The sequence below is a fragment of the Melanotaenia boesemani genome, chromosome 4 (assembly GCF_017639745.1).
Source record: "Melanotaenia boesemani isolate fMelBoe1 chromosome 4, fMelBoe1.pri, whole genome shotgun sequence".
Classification (NCBI taxonomy): domain Eukaryota; kingdom Metazoa; phylum Chordata; class Actinopteri; order Atheriniformes; family Melanotaeniidae; genus Melanotaenia; species Melanotaenia boesemani.
The window spans coordinates 32,873,595-32,894,562 of NC_055685.1; the positions used below are offsets into that span (position 1 = coordinate 32,873,595).

At 37.2% G+C, this 20,968-nt stretch overlaps 1 protein-coding gene across 1 annotated transcript in view; it reads right to left on the reverse strand.

Annotated features, from left to right (window-relative positions):
- Window positions 1–20,968, reverse strand: part of dnah6 (dynein, axonemal, heavy chain 6) — a 60,550-nt gene that overhangs the window by 1,514 nt on the left and 38,068 nt on the right. The window contains exons 51-78 of the mRNA XM_041982864.1: window positions 20,368–20,610; window positions 20,050–20,217; window positions 19,673–19,908; window positions 17,516–17,660; window positions 17,146–17,262; window positions 16,808–16,931; window positions 16,490–16,686; window positions 15,989–16,192; window positions 15,100–15,225; window positions 14,738–14,902; window positions 13,059–13,126; window positions 12,793–12,973; window positions 12,431–12,610; window positions 12,106–12,339; window positions 10,710–10,845; window positions 10,351–10,517; window positions 9,794–9,984; window positions 9,531–9,691; window positions 8,513–8,601; window positions 6,870–7,016; window positions 6,651–6,789; window positions 4,737–4,856; window positions 4,437–4,558; window positions 4,208–4,337; window positions 3,923–4,050; window positions 3,561–3,746; window positions 2,238–2,310; window positions 284–435 (exon numbers count right to left, since the gene is read on the reverse strand). Of these exons, the coding sequence (XP_041838798.1) occupies window positions 284–435; window positions 2,238–2,310; window positions 3,561–3,746; window positions 3,923–4,050; window positions 4,208–4,337; window positions 4,437–4,558; window positions 4,737–4,856; window positions 6,651–6,789; window positions 6,870–7,016; window positions 8,513–8,601; window positions 9,531–9,691; window positions 9,794–9,984; window positions 10,351–10,517; window positions 10,710–10,845; window positions 12,106–12,339; window positions 12,431–12,610; window positions 12,793–12,973; window positions 13,059–13,126; window positions 14,738–14,902; window positions 15,100–15,225; window positions 15,989–16,192; window positions 16,490–16,686; window positions 16,808–16,931; window positions 17,146–17,262; window positions 17,516–17,660; window positions 19,673–19,908; window positions 20,050–20,217; window positions 20,368–20,610 (4,329 nt within the window). The remainder of the gene's footprint in view (window positions 1–283; window positions 436–2,237; window positions 2,311–3,560; window positions 3,747–3,922; window positions 4,051–4,207; window positions 4,338–4,436; window positions 4,559–4,736; window positions 4,857–6,650; window positions 6,790–6,869; window positions 7,017–8,512; window positions 8,602–9,530; window positions 9,692–9,793; window positions 9,985–10,350; window positions 10,518–10,709; window positions 10,846–12,105; window positions 12,340–12,430; window positions 12,611–12,792; window positions 12,974–13,058; window positions 13,127–14,737; window positions 14,903–15,099; window positions 15,226–15,988; window positions 16,193–16,489; window positions 16,687–16,807; window positions 16,932–17,145; window positions 17,263–17,515; window positions 17,661–19,672; window positions 19,909–20,049; window positions 20,218–20,367; window positions 20,611–20,968) is intronic.

Sequence of the window (20,968 nt, forward strand, 5' to 3'; positions counted from 1 at the left end):
TGCACTGGTATGTCTGACCAGTCCTCTTTTGTGAGCACCTCCTAAATATTAAGTAGCTTTTTCTTGACCCCTTGAGGTATATATTCTGGATTACATTTGAACTGGAAGTTTCAGTACCACACAAGAACAGGTTTAAACAGAACTGCTTACTCATAACTTTAATCTTCAAGCAATAAACTGGCAAATTCTATTTTAAATAGAAAAGAGCAGTGTTTGATGTGGGAATAATCAGAAATGTAAAGCATTAAGTATAGTTGTTTCTCAACATCTAAATATCTGGTACCTCATCATCTATGTCCAGTTTTTCATGGACAGTTAGACTTCTCAGAGCCTCACAGACAGCCGCCTCATCTCTGTATACTGGTATGATGTTGAAGCGGAAGCTGAGCTCATCAATGGGCAAATTGTAATGCCGAGCATGATTCTGCAGTACTCCTATGGGCAAGAAATCAAAAGAACATAAGAAAATAATTTTCATTTAGTTACTTTTCATCTGAAATGTTCCAAGACAGAAGGACTTAAAGAATAAAACTGGATGTAGATATTATACTACTGTCAGCCAAGAAGGATTAAACAGTTTGGTGTGTACTGTGTCTCTTTTTAGACATAATTATCATTAGCTAATAGATTTTTACAGCAAAGGAATATTATGGCAGGAGGAAAATACACAGATTTTGCTTCTCACAGGACCAATTCATTTCTGTAGTGATATCTAGAAGCACAGATTGCTAATTCCATCATAAAACTATTGACATCTTTCAACCCTTTTATCTTGGGCAAATAGTGAAAAACTGTTGTAAAATATCTAATTCAAAATATCAAAAAATACTTTTGAACTCAAAGTATCAGCTGAAGTGAGCCTGCTGTTTTGGTCTGTACAGTGCTGCACAGGTTGGACATGTAATGGCAAAGTAAAAGATCTGAACACGGGACATAGCAATGAGTTTCTCTCCATATCAAGAATCAAGATCAAGAAGGCTGGTTCTGTGGTGGGGAATGATCTGGATCTTCGGGATCTGATTGTCTGGATAAAAAATGCTGCAAAAACGCATGCTGCTACCATTTAAATCCTTTATTTTACTCTGTATATGGTAAATTGAATATAAAGAACCTTTACTTGAATATTATGGAAAATTCTTTGCACTCTCTATAAAACACAGTAAACAAAAAATTGAGTGTGTTTAGGTAAAGACTTCTTCAAGTAGCTGCAAGACAGAAACAGAAAGATACAGGAAGTCATTCTGGCCAAGAGCCATCACTCTCGGAATAATATAATTTACAATTACTTACAATCATTTACAATTACAACATCATAATATCCCCACAGGAATTTCAATTCAATTCAATTCAATTCAGTTCAGTTCAGTTCAATTCAATTCAATTCAATTATTCATTTAATAATTTTCTATACTACTTAGTCCAATTCAGGATTGTGGGGTGCTGGAGATCCCAGCAATTAGCAGGGAAGAGGCAGGGTACACCCTGGACAGGTCGCCAGTCTGTCACAGGGCCAACACAGAGACACATACAACCATTCACACTTGCATTCACTCCTAGGGGGAATTTAGTGACCACTTAGCCTAACATGCATGTCTTTAGATGATGGGAGGAAGCTGGGGTACCCGGAGAGAACCCACGCATACACGGGAAGAACATGCAAACTCAGCACAGAAAGCCCCCCTTTTTAAACCCCTCCACACACCACCATGCAGCTCTTACATTAAATTGTATTAAATTGAATTGGGCGGCTTCCACATTAGTGACGCTAACCATGTAGTTAAAATTAAATAACTAAATAACTGAGCTGAAGAACTTAAACATTTAACTAAACACTGCAATGACTGCTGTTCAGAGAGAGCTAAGCTTTATGGTTTATGTGTCGTGCAAAGAGGACAGTGGACTAAAGTATTGGATCATCTGTCATTATTTGTTTTTTCATAGATTTTACCGTTACTATTGTCTTTCAAATAAACCATGACATTCAGCTGAGAGCAACAGCACATAACCCAATTACATTTCCTAAAAAATACATAATTATTCATAATATTACAAATTAATAAAGATCAACAGATAGTAAAGGTCAAGACTTAGATAAGAACTAATCTTGTTATTTTGTGATCCCTGTAATTCTAGGACATACTTTTTTATGACAAAAAAAAAAAAAAAACAAACAAAAAAAGAACAACTAAACAATAACCGTACAGTTAAGAAATGTAGATATTTTAATGTTGTTTTACCAGTGAGAAAGCCTTGAGGGAAGAAGAACCCAGAGATCCAGAAAGATTTGGGCTGACCACGTGTGATCCAAGCCTTGAGGCGATGAAAAGGGAGGGAAAGAGGGAGGTTACATTAAAGTTTGTGTATCTAACACACTCTCTTCAGCATATTATTGTACATTACATGCATCCTGTTCCATGTAGGAGCTGAAGGTGAGTCAGTGAGAAAACCTGCACCCTCAGTGAGGTGAATTCTCTCTTCAGTCTAACTAAGCTGATACCCAGAACTTCATCAACTGATGCAACTGTTCACTATTTTTTTTCTTTGTTTTGTGTGTGAGAATGAATTTTAGGGATTGTGCAATACACATGTTCAAACTAGTCTTACGGAAGAACAGCTTAAGTCAGGGTAAATGAACCAAATGCTTGACAGGGTGTACAGGGAGACAGAGAGAAGGGGAGAGGGGGGTGCTTTGGAAAGATGTTATAAGCCTCAGGGATGAACAGGATGGTTATGTGTTACCACTGTTTTATAACTAAATGAGACAAAACACTAATCAAACAGAGAAATCCATGCATGCTTACACAGACAAAAGATGATAAAATTAGTACATATAGTCAGATATCAGGGTTTGTGAGCGTCAGTGATGCAAAGAGAGCTTGAGCCAGAAGAAGGAAGTGAACCATTCTGCATGTTTTCACTTATCTCTGATTAGTTAATTTTTTTCCGTTGGCTTTCTTGAATAAAAATTAAATCAAACTACGAACATTAACTACGAGCAAACGTTATTCTGTGGCAGAAATCCACTGGCAGGATGCTGGGAACACTTTATCTCAGGGTCTCATCAAAAAAGTACTCCTACTTGCTGATAAGTGTGCACAATCAGCCATCACACAAATTACAGCAAAAGCATAGCATTCACTACCAACACTCACTGACCACCCAATTTATTTCTACAAATGCACTATTCTGTCTTTCTTGTGATCATGTCTGACATATACAGTATGGTACAGCTCTGTATAGAAATCTAGAACTGCTTCTCCTTCAGTTTCTTGGTTAGGGTGACAAATTTCCTGAAAAGGAACAACAGTAAAGACGCCTTCCTCAAAAGCTCTGAGCTCCAGCTAGAAGCACCGAGTGGTTGCAAAAAAAAGGTGGAACTTTGAAAAATTATATTTGATATAGCAATTTTACTCCTCATATGTTCTCATGGAAAAAAAAAACTGAGAAAATGAAAAATACATGGATTCATTGCAGCCTTTTCCTAAAATTCAGGGTTAATTTATAGGGACTAAACACATACATTTGTTTTGTATGTAAAGTAGCTGTGTGATATTCTAAACCTGGATGAAGGATGTTCTGAGGGTCAAATCTCTGACCCAGGAAGCCAGAGGTTTCAGGGAAGGGTAGGCAGAGTTTGTCCAGTGGGTGGGAACTTGGTTGTTCAAGAAGCTTGTATAGATTTGATCCATTTCCTCTGACATCACAACCAGACCTTCTATGGCCTTCAGCAGAGTGATAAGAGACACCTGGGGGCAATAACACATCAGGTTATGAAGAAAAAAACAACCGGTAGAAATAATGCTGCTGGATGTGTGGTTATATATATTATTATATTATATGTGCTTATATATTATATAAGATGCAACTTGTGAAATAGCCATCATTCAGTTGTATGTGTTCATGTGTGTGAGTTGTGTGTCACCCTCTGAATTTTTAGCAAGTTGTTGAATCGAACTGCTTCTTGGCCCAAAACAGTTGTGAGGGAGTTCAGGCGGCCATTTTTGTCTCTGACAAATAGTTTTTCCACTGCTGCTTCCATGTTAAGGCACTCTGCTCAAGTGGACAAGAAAAAGAGACAAACTAAGAAATAATTATAAAGACAAGCATGTGCAGTTAAAAAATCATTTTGGTATTGAGCTCATGGTTTTATATCTTGTTGTGATAACAAAGAAATGGCATGTTTTGTGATTTTGGGGTGTGTATATACCAGGTAGTTTGGCCAGTATAGATTTTGCGAGCTCGCAGACAATGTCATCATTACTTTTAGCTCCTTGACATGCTGAAGAACGAGGATTAACATCCAGTATGTTGTTTATTAAGGTCATGGTTTCTTGTCGCTGGGAACAAAAATGTATATAAAGTAAAATTTATAGTCTACATCTGTGAATAAAAATAAAATTGTATTGTATTGTATTTTAAAATGAACCTTTCCTAACCTGGAAAGCTAGGCTGGCATTCTCATGCATGCCAAACACCTCGGGGTCATCTATGATTGGAAGCCCTTCAATGTACTGCTTGTACTGGTCCAGCTCATCTGTGTCTGGAGAATAGTAAATACCTTGCACACAAGAGGAGTGTGGGGGGAAATCATTAATCCAAGAAAAATATAGAAAGTTCTGAAAACAGAAACACACGCTGCAGTGAATTGTATTTTCCTGGAAATTGTGCTTGTTACTTTCTTCTTGTTTTAAATCCAGCAAAGGAAGGATAAAGGGAGCAAACCAGACTGAAGGTACCTGAGGAGGAGTAGGTGTAGCCAGGTTGCAGCGTCTCAGGAGAAAAAAGACTTTTGAGGTTTGTTCGGAGGCAGCGTTGGTCCCAGGCATCTGTCACTCTGCCTCCATATGTGATCTCAGCTGTGGAGCACAAAGACAAAAAAAGAGTTGCTGTGTCAATTATGGAGAAGGTGGCTGTTTTAATGACCATCCCTGATTTGATCTCAGATTGAGGTCAGACAACTGTGCCATACTCAAATGATTGAAAATCACCAGCATAATTAACAGTTATTTAGGCTTTTAAACACATTTACAAGGATATTTATCTTTGATATACAGAGGAGTAGAGAAGTCTCATTAGAGAAGTGTGTTCTTGGCCTCCTCAATCTTGTGCATTTTTCACAGCAGGATATATTCACACTTCATCTTATCACCTGTCCTATTGACCTTTACTTTATTCTGATTGAAGAGGACAGATAGGAATCAGTTTTAAAGGACAACAGCTTCCTGAAAAGTTATTCACAATGCAAATTTTTATATATATAAAACAGTCATTAAAAGTCAAGAAAGTCAAGTCAAGAAAAACCTTCTGCAAAATTATTAAAGAAAGAGAGAAAATTATACATTTTAAATTAAATTTAACTCCAGAAACTCAGTACTCAGTACTTTCCAAACCGACATTCAGTTATATAAGAAAGTAAGAAAGGGAGTGGATAATCAGAAAAATCTAAGATCAGTCTTTGGTAAACTGAAGGCACAGTAAAGCCAGCACAGGCTTTTTTTTTTTTTTTTTTTTACATTGACAAGGAAAAAGGCAATATCATGCTTGGATTGAGCCAAAATTCTTTTCCTTAAAGAATGTGTAGCTCTGGCTCTCAAGGACTGTCAGAATTAAGGATTAAACTAATAACACAGTTGTGTGATAAAAACAGCGAGCGGCATCAATTTGTTGTGGTGTGCTCCTCTGCGACTGAAGGCAGCACATAATTACACGGAGGCGTAATAGGAAACCAGATTAAGAAAACAAATGAACTTTGGAGATACTGTTTGATAAGCATTGATAATGAAAAAGATGCCTCTGTTGTGTTCATAATTTTACAGAAGTCTAAGGAAGACCATAATAAATATAAAATTCACATATTTAAATCCAACTGAAATTTCCACATTATTATGTATGATTTAAAAATTAGAATAAAATGTAAAAACTGCCTCATGATTAAAAAAAGCTTTACAGCTCAGTAAGAAAGCTGGACAAACATGACATCTTTGTCAGGTCAAATCTTGTTACAGTCATGTTTTAAGTAAGCAAACATTTGGATTTCCACTTTTTCATAACAGTTTCATTAACTTTTTGCCAATAATAAGTTATTATGCTGTTGGTTAATTAGGCTAGCCTGAAAAGAAGAAAAAAGATGAAAAAAATCCTTGGAAAATGTACTAACCGCATCCAATAATATAATATGACTGGTACATAAAAAAGACCAGGTTGAAATATATATTACAGGAAAGGTAATAGAATATTGGCTTTACTACATTTGAAATGGCCACAATTATTAGGATATTGGATATTATTAAATTATTAGTTGCTACAGCAAAGTACTAAAATCCTACCACACACAAATCTCCAGATGCATTTTCATAGGCAGTATAATAAAAGTTGTACAACTTAGAAACATCTGCAAAGATTTATGGATGTATCCCTACTGCTAGATATCACACTGAAATCTCAACAGAATTGCATTAAATCATTAAGGGGTCTTTAATGCACAGACATTAAGTAGAAGAGACTCAAAAAAAGGCTGCCATATCATCGTCTGTTCTGCCAGGTCATCCCTTTTCCATGCCATTTACACCAGAATATTAAAGTCCTTTACCCTACAAGATTAATGTGTGTTATCAATAAGCATGTGCTACATGTAAATTAATCACACCTACCAGTAATATAAATCAGAGCATCCCAAGGGATGGTACGGTCTTTGCAGTAAAGGTTCAAGTTTAGCAGAGCACATTCTCGGTCACTCTCATTGAACTCATAGCGAATGTTCCAGCCCAGAGGACCAAATTTCTTGCGCTCCTAAGATATAAGAGCAGAAGATATATAAATACATAACTGACAACCATGTATGTGTGAGGAACTGAGAGAGTAAGTCTGACCTGGACAACTGCATGGAAAAAGCAGATTCCAAAGACCATTTTCCTCCACTGGCGTCCTAGTATGTGGTCTTCAAAGAAATTGTTGGTGATCTCTGTAAATGCTCGGCGCATGTTGGCTCGCAAGCCTTTAGGAGGCTCATTAGTCACCTGGAAATTATTTTAAAAAAGAAAGAGAGAGACCTCTGGCTCAGTGGTTTTCACTGAAAATACTACAGTGAACTTTTCTCAGGGCCAATCTTCCCATCTGCGCTGATGGTCTATGATTCATCTCATTATACCATAACTGCATATAATTTTAATATTGGAAATACAAACTGATCTTGACATACTGTATGCATAAGAAAATATTTCGACATTTTACATTTTGGTTTTAATTAAAACAAGCTCTGTTTAATCTATTAGTGTGTTTAATTTGAGCTGGTCTGCAATCTGTCAATCGGGGTGTTCCATGGATACCCCCCACCATGTCAGAGCAAAGAATGTTCCTAATTTATAAAACTATTTTTGGACCTAATTTTACTTACTATGATTTGTTTTAAACATTCATGCGTGGCTGATTAATAACATATTTAACTGTAATATGACAAACTCAAAATGTAGATTTCGGTCTGCTTTACTCAGACTTCAAACTCAGTTTATTATTGGCCAAACTGTCACGGCAAATGGTGTCCTTAGAAGGGACTAAGCTAAGTCAAGAAGCAATTCTGAACTAAGGGGAATGTAGAAAAGGCTCAGGTATGCCACATGACATTGGATTGAAAATCAGTGGCACCAGGTCTGATGGAGTGATGAATCACTGAGGCAGTGTGGGGTCATGTCAACATGAAACAGAACAAAAAGGAGCCAACATCTAAAGAGGAGTTATGGAAAGTCCTTCAAGAAACCTGGAGAACTATTAATGAAAACTTCAAGTGAATTATGAGAAAGCTTGTCTAAGATGGCCAGGTTGTGCTGAAGAATAAATGTGGTCATACCACCTATTACTTACATATTACAAAAAATAATAACTTGCTGTCCTAAAATAAACCTTATACACCTAAACACACCTTCCATTTTTCTTGCATTTCTGTACATTTCAACATGACTCTTTGAAAGTTAACTGAATTCTTGTTTCGCCTTTGTCTAATTACAAATGATGTAAAATTACATAAAAATATTCAATAAAAGCAATGCAAATGGCAGAATATACTTAAAATTAGGGTAGGCGATAATATTTTGAAATACACAGTTCATAAGTTCAAACCCCTTTCTTCAGACTTCCCCCTGAAGCCACGCCTCCAAAGCAAAAAACACACAATGCTTGTTCTGCTTCCCTTCAGCTTTTTTTCTGGAGGTAGCCTTCTCCAAAACAGGTTTTATTTTTAAAACTGATATAGGCACCTTTTTGCCAAAATGTTTTTATGTTTAAGTGTGTACCATATTTTGATGTAGTAAGCTAGCCAAGCTCTGACTTTCTCTTAGTTGCCTTTGCAAACTGTGTTGCCAAAGAAAAACAAGCAATCAGCTTGATGATAATAAGCCCAAAATAAGTTACTTATCTCTCTCTCTCTCTCTCTCTCTCTCTCTCTCTCTATATATATATATATATATATATATATATATATAATATTATAATGGCATTTCATTTTTAAGTGTAAGCGTACCTTGACAGAGTTCTGCAGTACTGTAACAGGAAAAACTTTTGTTGGCATAGAACTAAGGAACAGACGGAAGTTCTCGTGAATATACGTGTCTGCAAAAAAAAAAAAACAGAAAATTAATCAAAACTACATATGAAGGACAATTAACTTAAAGATACTCTTAAAATAAAAAGATAGATCTTGGTCCACAAGTCACAAAATACGATGAAAAACCAGGAAGTACCCACAAAAGACACCAATTCAGTGGTTTTCTTTTCTTTTTTTTTAAGCTGGGAGATCAAATATCTTATATAAGCACTTTAGTAGATTTGCTGGTTCTATTCCTGTCTTTTTTTTATTTAATTTATATTTTTTATATATTAATTTATTGAAGTTTTTTTTTGTTTTTGCAAATAAAAAGAAAGATAAGGATTAAAGTCAGTGGGTTGCTCTTCCCAGTCTGTTTTGCTGGATGTCGTTAAAGTATACACAGGCTCTTATGTGATGTTAGTTGCAACTCTACCACTAGTGGGGTCCATTTTCAGCTTACGCTTTAACCCATAAGAGCCTGACGTGACATATTTGTCACATACAGTTTGAGAGATTTTGCTTCAATTTATGGTATAAACTTTTCTCAAAATCCTGTTGAACATAATCTGATACTTGTCTTCTGTCCCCTAATAGATACCCAGAAGCAGAAAACCATATTATAATATTTTTAATATATCACATGGTAATAAATGGTAGATATCCTCCCCGAAAAAAAGTAATTTTTTTTGTTACATTTTGTTAAAGGGCCAAATAAAGACAGCATATTTAACCATTTCTTAACCATTTTTTCATGGGTCGGGCCTTAACGGGTTAAAGTAGAGTAGCCTTAGTCATTTTGATTTCACTATCCTGTTGTGTCGCAAACATGAAAACATGTCACACTATTCTAAATGAAATGTGGACAGTGAAGGGAAGACTGATGCAAAACAAGCCTAACACTTCAGTCAGATGTGTGTGACATGGCCTGTGATTTTCATGTTAGTGATGGTACCAGGCTCAGTGAAGGTCTTTATGAGCTCCTCCATGGCTAACATCCAGGAGACAGCCAGATGGCAGTTTTGGAGAAAGACCCAGTTGCCATTCTTCATTGCTGATTGTATCATCTTCTCTGCTATAGGTCCCTGGCCTTGGCCCAGTGAGATGGATTCCACCCTGAGAAACAAGTACATTTTGAAACATCAATGTAACCCCTTGTACACAGTTGCTATGCTTTCTATTTATTTCTTTATAGACTATTTTTATGACTTCTTTTGCCTGTCAAGACATCCTCTGTCAGTTGCAAAACGCTGGAAGGCAGCCATGGGATCAGATCCTGTACTGAGGATGAAGACCAGTGGGGTGGAGGGGGTAATGTCATTGTAGAGGTTAGCCAGGTCCACTGGAGGGTTTTCCACAAATTGCTTTCCCAAGGTAACAATCACAAACTCAGTTGTTGCCAACACCACCTGAAACAGAAATGCAGAGAGAAGTCACTAAATAATAGAGGGAACAGGACAGATTGTAGGTTTGAACAAAAGTGAAATAAAGGGAAACTAGAATATTGAAACAAGACAATGAGACTCGATTGCTAGGAAATTTTAACCCTGCCTCGGAGGGGTGTGCTGAAGGTGGCAGGGAGGCTGGTAAAACCATCTTGATTTAGAATTAAAGAAGTTACCCAGGTATTTGTCAAGTTTAACAACCGAAGATACAAAACAACTTTAGCGATTCAAGATTCCCTTTGATTTAGCAGATTTGGAAAGAAAAACAAAGGAAAAAACAAAAACCTCCAAAACCTTAATAAAGCATCTTTACACAGACTCACAACTCACCTTCTCTTCCATGAAGCTTTTAATAAGAATTAGCTTTTGGAAGGTCCCCAGTCTCTCATTCCAGTAACCTTTTATTTGTTGTTTCTTCTCTTTGGACTTCCAGATAGGAGGCAAGCCTGATGCATAGCCTTCCCAGATCTCAGGATTAATAGATGCTTGGAAACGTCCTGAAGGGGAGATGGCTCATTTAATGCAAAAAAAATCTAATAGAAATTTTATATTTTTTTTTCAGAATGAATTTGTGATTCATAAATTATTTAATAAAAGGATGGTAGGAGGATTATTCAACTTCCAGAGGAAATTTAATGCACTAAATATGCTGATTTTCATGGATTACAGTAGCAAGGGGGTTGAGTTACCAAGCTTGATATGGATATGGGTTCTGGTGATTTCTTTAGAAATATCCTTGAAGCAGAGCAGTTTGTCTTCTAGCTCGCAGCATGTTTGCCAGTAAAACTCGCTTAGCCATGGCACATCTGGCCGATCTGCATAGTCCTGGGTGATAAATGAACAAAATGTAAGACAGAGGCAAGGCAAATTTATTTGTATAGCACATTTCATGTACAAGACAATTCAAAGTGCTTTACAAAAAGGGTGCAGAAAGCAATACAAGTGCATTAAAAAACAATGATTAAAAGAAATGCAATTAATGAAATAACAGAGGGAAGATGCTAAAATAAAATAGATAAAATGCAAGAAATACATTTCCATTTTGTCTCTTTTATTAATTTGTCAGTGCTACCTTTACCCTCGTACAACCTTCTACTCTAATGGGATTGGAGAGAGAAGACCTTGAGTAGGCAGGCTAGTGAAAATGAATTAATGCAAGTCAATAAAAGAATAGGTGCAGGTCATGATGGAAAACATCTTTTAAAGGCAGACGTCAGTGATGAAATGACAAATTTGAAAAGAATACAAAATTAGCTACATGAGTGTAGGTGAGTGATGCACAGAAGCATGAAAGGAAGGAAAAGACAGGAGATTTTAAAGCTGAGGAAGGATGGGATTAGCATGAAGCTCAGCAGCTAAGCAGAAGAATCTTCCGCCAAACTGATGCCATATAAATGAGAACTAAATTATGGATGATCACAAGAAATATGCCTCTGGATGTCACTTACGGATCTTTATTGTGGACTTAAAAACCATCTGAACTTTTTAATAAAACAAAAGCTAAAATCTCAAATGTGGTTTTATTAATTTGTCAGTGCTACCTTTACCCTCACACAACCTTCTACTCTAATGGGATTGGAGAGAGAAGTTATGAAATAAAGCAAAGTCATTATTTAAAGATCTCTGAAATGTAAAGTAAGCTAGTTAGGTTATTCTGATAACAACTGGACCCAGTTTTGTTCCTTTGAAAGTTTATAGAAAGGCTCTACACTTAATTTACAGTTTGGTTTTTATCCAATAATCCATGAAGGCCTATTAACAAGCTGCATGGACAGCAGAAAAATACATCTCCCATATCTCACTGAGAAATATTAATTTTGTCAAACAGACTGCTTTTTTATCAGTATGATTTTGTCTTCTTTTAAATACCTCACTTTATACTTCCATCCACCAGTTTTGCCTGACTGGCTCAAAGTTATGACTAAATCTTTTTCACACACAAACACTTTTGAAGCATTACTGTATAATAAAAAGATAAATACAAAAGTCTATGTACAAATATTTTAATTTCAACTAACTGGCCAAATTTGATCTTACAGCCACAATTAACCAAACTGAAACTTGAGACAACATTTTCCATCTTACCTTTTCCAAAGAAGCGCCTCCTCTTAGGAAATACTGCCACTCCCCATCTGAGATTTCACCACGCTGCTTCATGATCTCCACACACACCATGAAGCTGTAGATAACTTTGTGCTGCTCGAAGAGGCCACGTGATACATTGATGTAGGAGTTGAGCAAGATTGCATCCAGAAGGATGTGAAGACGCTCTTCCAACACATTGCTTTTCTCTGATGTCTCAATGGTAGTATTAAAGAGCTTAGCGAGGCGGAAAAATGAAAAAGAAAAATCTAAATTTTTGTGTGTATGCGTGTGGATTGGAAAATAAATACTGGTTTTTAACCCCCACCTGTTTAAAGTACTTGAGTGAGAACTGGTACATAGGATCAATTTCAGAAAGACTGGCTATAACAAAGTATAGGACAGAGCCTTGGGTGGCCACAGGTCTGTAACGCTCCCTTGCAGTGTTGATCATCAGTTCTGTTGCCTCTGCTTCCTCTAGACGATGCTTTATGGCTTCTGATGTCACCTGAAATTTAAATAAAAACAAACTAAGGACAACAGCAAAAGAATATGCGAAGAACGTTTGGGAGAAAAAAAATTAAAAATAGCACAGAGAGCTTAAAATAATAAAATGATCCCTTTAGGAAATGTAGAGCACAAAATAACAAAACAGCACAGTGCAAGTTCATCCATCTGCTGAACCCCTACCTTTGATTCCTGGAGAGTCTGAACTAACTCCTCACTGTCAAGTATATTCCCCTCAGAGGTGAAAAGAAGCTTAAGGATACGGTTTTCTATATCCTTCAGCTGGTTGCGGTCAGAGTTGATGCTCACGATTAGGTCATTTCTCTGTTCCTCAAGATGCGGGCTCTCAAGACGAACCACATCACTTAAACAGAAAGTAATGTGGTTTTCAAATGTGAATCACATTGTCTGGAAACTGTGAGAATTGTGTTTTTTCTTTCTGTGTGTACCTGAGCAGCTGGTCCTCCAAGCCAGACTTAGTTACTGTGAAGTTAATGATTGTAACTTTGATACATACCTAGAAGGCAAATATAAACACATGATGACATTTTTTAATAAGACAAATAATGTTCAGATGAGAAAAGATTTGGACATTTCTATAAGTGGCAGCCTTGGTCATTTAATTACACTGTCCTAATTATTTCTTCATGTGCAGATTCTGTCATGTCAGTCTTTTTCATCAGTATTTGATGTGTTATCTCAAATTGTGTCTTTATGCTTTCCATTACTGCCGTCATCCTGCTTTAGTTGGAAAGCTTGATTTATTCGAGTATTACTGCTATCCTGGACTGAAGTTGAACACAGTGGCCTTATACCAGTTTTGCTAGCAGGGGGAGCATTTTATGGGCATTAATCAGTTGTATCACTGCAGCCATTTAAGGATGAGTTAAAAACATTGATTATTTTGCTCCAGCAGGAACTTGCAGTGGGTGGGATATATAGTGCTACCCTATACACTATACCAGTTGATGAACTACAGGCTCCTTCCAATCAACATTATCTGCTTGTTTGGGGGGGTCTGCGCTATTTTTTGCTGCTCGTGGTAGACTGCTTTGTTCATTACTAACAAAGCTTAGATGGTTGAGGCTGTGTTAGCAGATCAGGATGTAACCCACAAAACTAGACACTCAGAACTCTTTCTGATTTGCCACAAGATCTTAATCTTTAGATTTAGGTAGAGCAGGTTGTCCAATGACTCGACACATCCCACTCCTACAGTCAATCTGTGGTTGTATTCTTGGGAAAAACTTTTCTCTCTGTATGAATGTTCGATGCTGTGGATTGGCTGCCATGTTTCTGTCAATCTGCCCCAGGGTAGCTTACCATCACTAAGTATGAATGAGGAGTGAATGAATAATGGATACAATGTAAAGCACTTTGAATGGCTTGAAAAGTCCTATATAAATCTAATCCATTATTAAAAATGAATAAATTATCAATGTAAAATTACAGAGAATTTTGGTTTCAATGTCTACAGAGCATAATAGGCCAGGCAAGTTTATTTGTATAACACAGTTCAACGACAGGGTGATTCAAAGTGTACAGAATACAAGAAGCATAATTTGACATTAAAAACAAAAGAAAAAGGAAAAAGAAATATGGTGATTCATAGCACAATATTGTAAGATTCAGGCAGCTAGAAACTACTGACAGTTAACCTCAGTGGTCATGAGAAGCCGTCACGCCACCATGATAAAGCTACATAAGCTCAGAAGTACCTTTGTAAATCACTACTCAGCACGGAGATGCATCAAGAAATGAAACCTGAAATTTGCCTGAAAGAAGCCATATATGAACCCTACACAGGAACCCTACCAAGTTTTTGAACATGAGCTCATTTCAGATGGACAGAAAATAGTGGACACGTGTTCAACTTATTTTGTGAAAAGATGAGAAAAACCATCCAAGATGTAATCAGGGAAAGGAGAAAAACCCAGCATTGGTCACTGTACGGGGTTACTTTTTACCCAAGACAAACTTTTCTGATGCACACCAGAAATTCCATTTGACTAATGGCAGCAGCACTTGGATTAAATTAAGAAAAGCCAAAGCTGAAACGGGAACACCGCACAGCTTAGCCATTATTTGATTAAAAGAAGAGTTATTAACGTGTTTGTCCTTTTCTTACCTCTGGCAGGTAGTGTGGGTTGGCCATCTTAGTGGTCATATAGAACCTGAAGTTTTTGTTATAGTCGATTTCTGAGTCTCCAAGTCGGATCAATGTTCGCCCACCAGCCACAAATGTCTGCTTCAGCAGGATGGGCTCCAGGACTGGATCTAAAGTCTCCTTTAACTATACACATTTAGTGCAAGAATATAAACAAGAGATATTCTCACATCACTTCCATACAAGTAATGTACAGTAAAGTTCTTGCTTAATGCTGCCTTTGGAGGTAACTTGTAAACCAAACACATATACCAATGTTAAAAATAATTACATTTCTGATTTAGATGGTATTACCATAACAAATGTAGAGTGTTTGTACTTACATCCTCTAGCAGTACAGGCATGCCCATCCGTATGGCATTCTCTAGGGTACGGAGGAAGGTTGGGTCTGTCAGCTTCGTCACCTTCAGTCCATGCTTGGTTTCCTTGGAACGGATCCATCGGTTGGCCTTGAAATGACAGTGGTTTTATTTATCTGATAAGATCTTTTTACACAACTTGTAAATAAAAAGAATGTTAATACCAGATGAGAAAGGCTAACTTTTTTCAGTACTGCTGCATAAGAGAAATAATAAGTAAACAATATGAGTTCAGCAACATGAGACTAAAGATTATTTCATCTTCTGTTATTTGTAAATTTGTCCTATACTGTCTGACATGCAAACTTGAAATTTTCCAAGTTGAAAGATTAATTTTGCCAAACATACCAGTTCCTCTGTATGTGTAAAGATAAATAAAATAACAGCTTTCGGAAGTACAGCACAACTCAAATGTGACAGTTTGGCTAATTGGAAATGTCAATATTCATGACAAGGACCAGTGTCAAGACCTAAATATTGTTTTTGCTACAACTGCTCTTAAGCTGTTTTTTGTGTGTAGATTTGTCTTTTCCATGAGGTGACTCTGGGAATTGTTTATCTCGAAGCAAGGGCCACAACTTTGTCTTTGACCATGTGCGACATAAAGTCTATTCTGAGAGAAATTTTCAGTTCAGATAGCCAGCAACTTAAATCACTTACAGTACATTACTGAGACCAGGAATGTGTAGTTGTACTGTATATTACTTACTTACCTTCAACCTGCTAAGCTTTGCAGTAGAAAGAATAGGCTACTTAAGGTCCTAGAATATTACTGACTGATCACAACAGAAAAATCAATGCCCATCTAATGACCACTAAATCAATTACACATGAATCATAGTTTCTAGCTAACCTGATCCTGAGGGTCGATCATAAGAGGCCAGCGGCGGCCTTTAGTCACCAAGATTCCATTCTCTGTAGAAACTGTATCACGAGGCAACCCTTCTGTGTTCCACTGATGGATGATATATGCATCACACAGAACGTTGATGAGGCTGAAGTTGGAACTAATGGGGATTTTCAGATGCTGGCATTGTTTTATCCACTGGTGAATTAGCTGGAAAGGGAGCACAACAGCCAAAGCAGATATTCAATTATTTGTGTTGTTTTGTTTGAAAAGGGGTTCAATTTTACACATTTTACTATGTATTGGTCTTTATTTTTTTATTTCAAGGTAAACAGATTCAGTTTACTGTAATGACTGTAAACTCTATTTAAAGAACTACAGAGTAATGACAACATCCGACCCAGTTTATTTATGTTATGGTAAGTCCTGTATTGAGGTGCAAGACTGTACAGTGCCTTTATACTTATGTCTTAAAAATTAAATTGTTCTGCATGACACTGTACCTACCAGCTGTCTGTAGTGAAAAGTAAATGCTCCATGGTAGGCCACACAGGCAGCTGCAATGAAGACGTTTCCCACAACATTGATAATCTCTTGCTCAAATAAGGCTACACTTTGTTCCCAGCGTACTTGCTCGTCACCCAGAGAAGAAGTTAGCTTCCCTGCTCTTGTCAACCGAGCCTGAGTCAGAGCCATTTTGTTAACTTTACAGAAAGAAAGAATGAGAAAAAGACATCAACAATGAAAAGGCTTATAGATGCTTTCCATCTGTAGAAAGCTTATCAGACATTTAAATATGCAACTTAAAATAGGCACAGGCCTCACCCAAATCTCCCTTCTCAGAAATGCTATTCTCAAACTGCTCCTCTAAAACCTTGATCTGGTTCTGCACCTCCTGAAGCTTTTGCTGTTTATCCCTCAGGGTTGCCATGGTCATATCCAGATCCTCCTGCATAGGTTAGGATAGAGGAAAAGATGTGATCCAAGATATGAATTAATCAGAAATTAAACTGGGGTATAGTGGATGATTAACTGGTTACAACCTTATTTACAATAGGGAAAGAAATAAATACCCGTTTCAATTTCAAAGTAATAGTCACAAAAACCTAATATGTATATGAATACAGATTAAACATATCAATACTGAAGTCTATGCTGCTGACCTGAGCTTTGGCCAGTTTTTTCCGCTTGGGGCCGACATCCTTGAGGACTCTGGAGTATAGATCCATAGCTCTGACCCACATGCACATCGATTTGCAGGCTTTAGATACCTTCTCCACCTAATACAAGCAACACAATCACCTTAAACTAGTAATGGAGTACCCACTGTACCAGGTTAGGGAGCCATAAAACTGTATAGCATAAATAATTATGGTATAAAGTACAGTATGCATAATCAAGATGCCATTATCACAACTTAAGCAATTAGTATTCATTATCCATTCTAACTCAATCATTTTCAAAAGTGACTTAAGTTTACACAGTAAATTAAGTCTCAAAAATATCAGAATTTGACATGAAATAAAAACAGACCTTCTCAGGTATGAAATCAGGATTGCTGATATATTTTTGCAGTTTCATGAGGATCTGGGGTTTGATGTTGTCCTTGTCATAGTCTGTCAGGTTCCTGAGAAAATTGGCATCTCCGAGTAATTGCTTGGCACTTGGCCAGTCCGGTCTGTAAGTAGAGAGGGAAATTTGTGAGGAGCTGTAAAAGGAGAAGGGATAAAAATATGCTAATTGTGATGATTAATATGTGTGTATGTGTGGCAGAATTTAAACTCTGGAAAAATTAAATGAGTTAAAACTATTATGCAAGTTTACTTTTAATTATAGTCTGGCAGCTCTTTACATTTCTATTACATGCAGCATTCAGCAAACAAAGGTCAAACTGCCATGCAAGAATAAAACAAGATAACCAAAGCAATTCATGATGTCATGACATATAATCGAAGTACAACTTATATACATCCTGCATGCTGACAACATAACACACTTAAAATATAACTGACCAATACAACTAAATAAAAAATATGATCCCCTGAAATGCAGTATAGTTCCCCCTTATGATACCAAAATAGCAGCAACACAGCAAGACTTTCTCAAGATGCACTATGCTCCTTTAAGTTATAAATTTTATAAATTTGGATGTCATGCTCCCCAAACTATTCCTGAACATCGGTTCTGCTGGCAAATGATCAATGTGCCTTATCCTGCCTGGTCAGAATGTTTACAAAGATGGCATATCAGATTCAGATGCAGACCCTAAGTTGTTTAAAACAGAACATTTTTGCCATTCAACTTGTACTCTTTAACATATTAAGGCTATTACTTCCCTGGACACATGGAACACAAGTATCTGTAAATTCTTACAGCGGAATTATACCGGGTGCGTGTGCGTCACGTATCAGAAGCGTCCCAGAAGCGTGTTGTCGCGGCAAACCCGCTAAATTTCTGCACCGAGTCAATTTTTGATGCTTCACGCACCCAGAATGCATCAATTTCGCAGTTCAGATAGGGGAGACAGGAAATCAAACACGGGAGCAGTGTAAAAGCTTCTGGTATCACGTTTTGTGAGGCAGTTCTGAGAGTTTTGATTTTTACAAAGAAAGCCCATCCACTGGTTTTATTCGATAGAAACAGTTGAGATGGTTTCCTTTCCCAATCTCAAACCACTGTATGAATACAATGGCCAATGTACTGGTCCTTGTTAACGTTGCTCAAGTCTTTATACTTAAACATAGGGCATGAACCAGATGTCCTAATGTTGTCTAACACATCACAGGCATTGACATGTGAGGTGTTATACCGTACGAACTGAATACATATGTGGGTCCTCTAAATATGGAGTTATCAGTGTAGATATCAGTGTTAATGATATAGGTGCACCGTGAGGAGAATAAAGTTGCTGAAACAAAGACAGTAGAATTTCATCTCTGCCCAGCATGAAGTACAACTAAATCAGGTTCTGTAGATTAGCTAGTTCTTCGGTCTGCTGCTTGCACTGTTTCCTCATTCAAAGCCGAAAACATTAATACATTAATATGTTTTATGTTTTACATCTTTACAAAATACCATCATGTTATAACATGATATGGTTAATTTAGCTTTTTTTTGGGGTGGAAGCAATACAAATACTTATTAGAATAAGTCTACAATTACAAACAAAAAGATTATGGCTTTAATGATGATGACTAAGAATTATGTTAATGACAGTAATGTAAAAGATGTTATAAAAACTTAAAAAAAAAAGTCAAATAATTCATACTCATCATCAGCAGCAATTATCTTTGATGAAAATGGTGAAGGGGATGATTGTGATTACAGAGATAGATGCTGATGACTGGAATCAAAAGTGTGTGGAAATATTTTCATGGTTTTGAATCTTGCTTCTTTGTATTTCACCTATTCTGAGTAAAACTGGTTCAAGTGAATAAAGGAGGAGTGGGGGCTCACTGATTACAGTTGCAGCCTATAATTGCACCAGTGGACTAATGTTTCCACATGTTTACTGTCTTCGTCAGAGTCAAAGTCACATTGGTTCAGGTATACACAGGAGTAATTCATGTAGTTATAACAACGTAAACCCCAATTTCAGATGATAAACATAAGATACAATTAGCTTTGTTAAAAAGTTCCACAGTTGTGGTTGTTATATGTGTGATTTTTACAAAAGGGATTTATACTGACTTGCAGTTGAGCAGGATGCAGACAGCCTCCATGACGGTCATGACTAGCTCTGGGGGTTTGGTGAACACCTTGATCTCAGAGATGTCCGCTTTGTCCAAAGAATTCAGGGCTTTATTGGCACCCTCCAGGGCTGGCAGAGCTTCATCCAGATCCCGCTGTGCATCATCTGCAATTGCTTGGGTGTTTTCAGCCTTCACCTTGGCCAAAGCCTCATCTTCTTTCACTACTTTACGTACCTGTAGCAAAGTGATATCTTCGCATCATAGATTTCTAAACAATACAGCAATGAAAATAGGATACTTTGTTTTTTTTCATAACCATGTAGGAGACAACTGTCACATTTCTGAAGGTTCTGTGATGACAAAGCCCCGACAGACCTCATCAGCTCTTTCCTGATCAATAGCTAGTTTCTTCATGAGGGCATCAACATCCATGGATTTCTGTTGTAGTACTGGCTCCAAAGCAGACAAGTCCACTTTCATTTTGTCCACAAGCTCATTGGTCTCCAGCAGCTTCGTTAGGCCATTTTTCACACGGTCCCTGGCCTGCAGTACACAGAACACATTTGTTCCATCATTCCTGTAATAAGTTAGCCAACAGTTAGCTAATTGGCTATTTCTTCTTCCATTAATTCACATAATCATTAAATACAAATATCAAGGCTGACAATGTTCACTGACAGCTGCTAGATGTACCTGAATTAACTCCTGTCTCTTTTTGTCAAGCATGTTCAGGTAGAGGTTGATGAGCTCCAGATAAGAGGCAGGTGTAGTGTAATACCGCCGTCTCAGCTCAGAGAAGAAGCGCTCAGCCATGTCAGTGACGCTTACATGTATCTCCACACACATGGCTGAGAAGCTCTGCTTCAGCTCCTGACTGCCAAAGTCTGTGTCCTGGAAAAAGGCCTGAGAAACTGAGAGCAGTGCCTCCCGAGGCCACTAACCAGCACGGGGTACAGAGATAAGAGGAAAATAGGGTTTGAGGTGAGTGCAAATAAATTTAGCTTCAACTTTTAGCTCTTGGCAGTTTAAACAGTGATTCAGCAGAAAAATCACTAAAAATATTAACTATGATCTTCCAGAAGTAAACAGAATAAGTCAATATCAAACAAAGAACATAGAAAGATTGCTTTAATTTGAAAGTCACAAACTATTGGACAATGCTGAACAAGAGTAGGAAGAGAACGGTGGGTGATATAAAGGATGGAAAAAAAAATGAAGAAACATTCATGAAAAAAAGGAAAGGAATATTGATGAAAAAAGGTAATCCCCAATACATGCTTGTATCTGTGTTTGT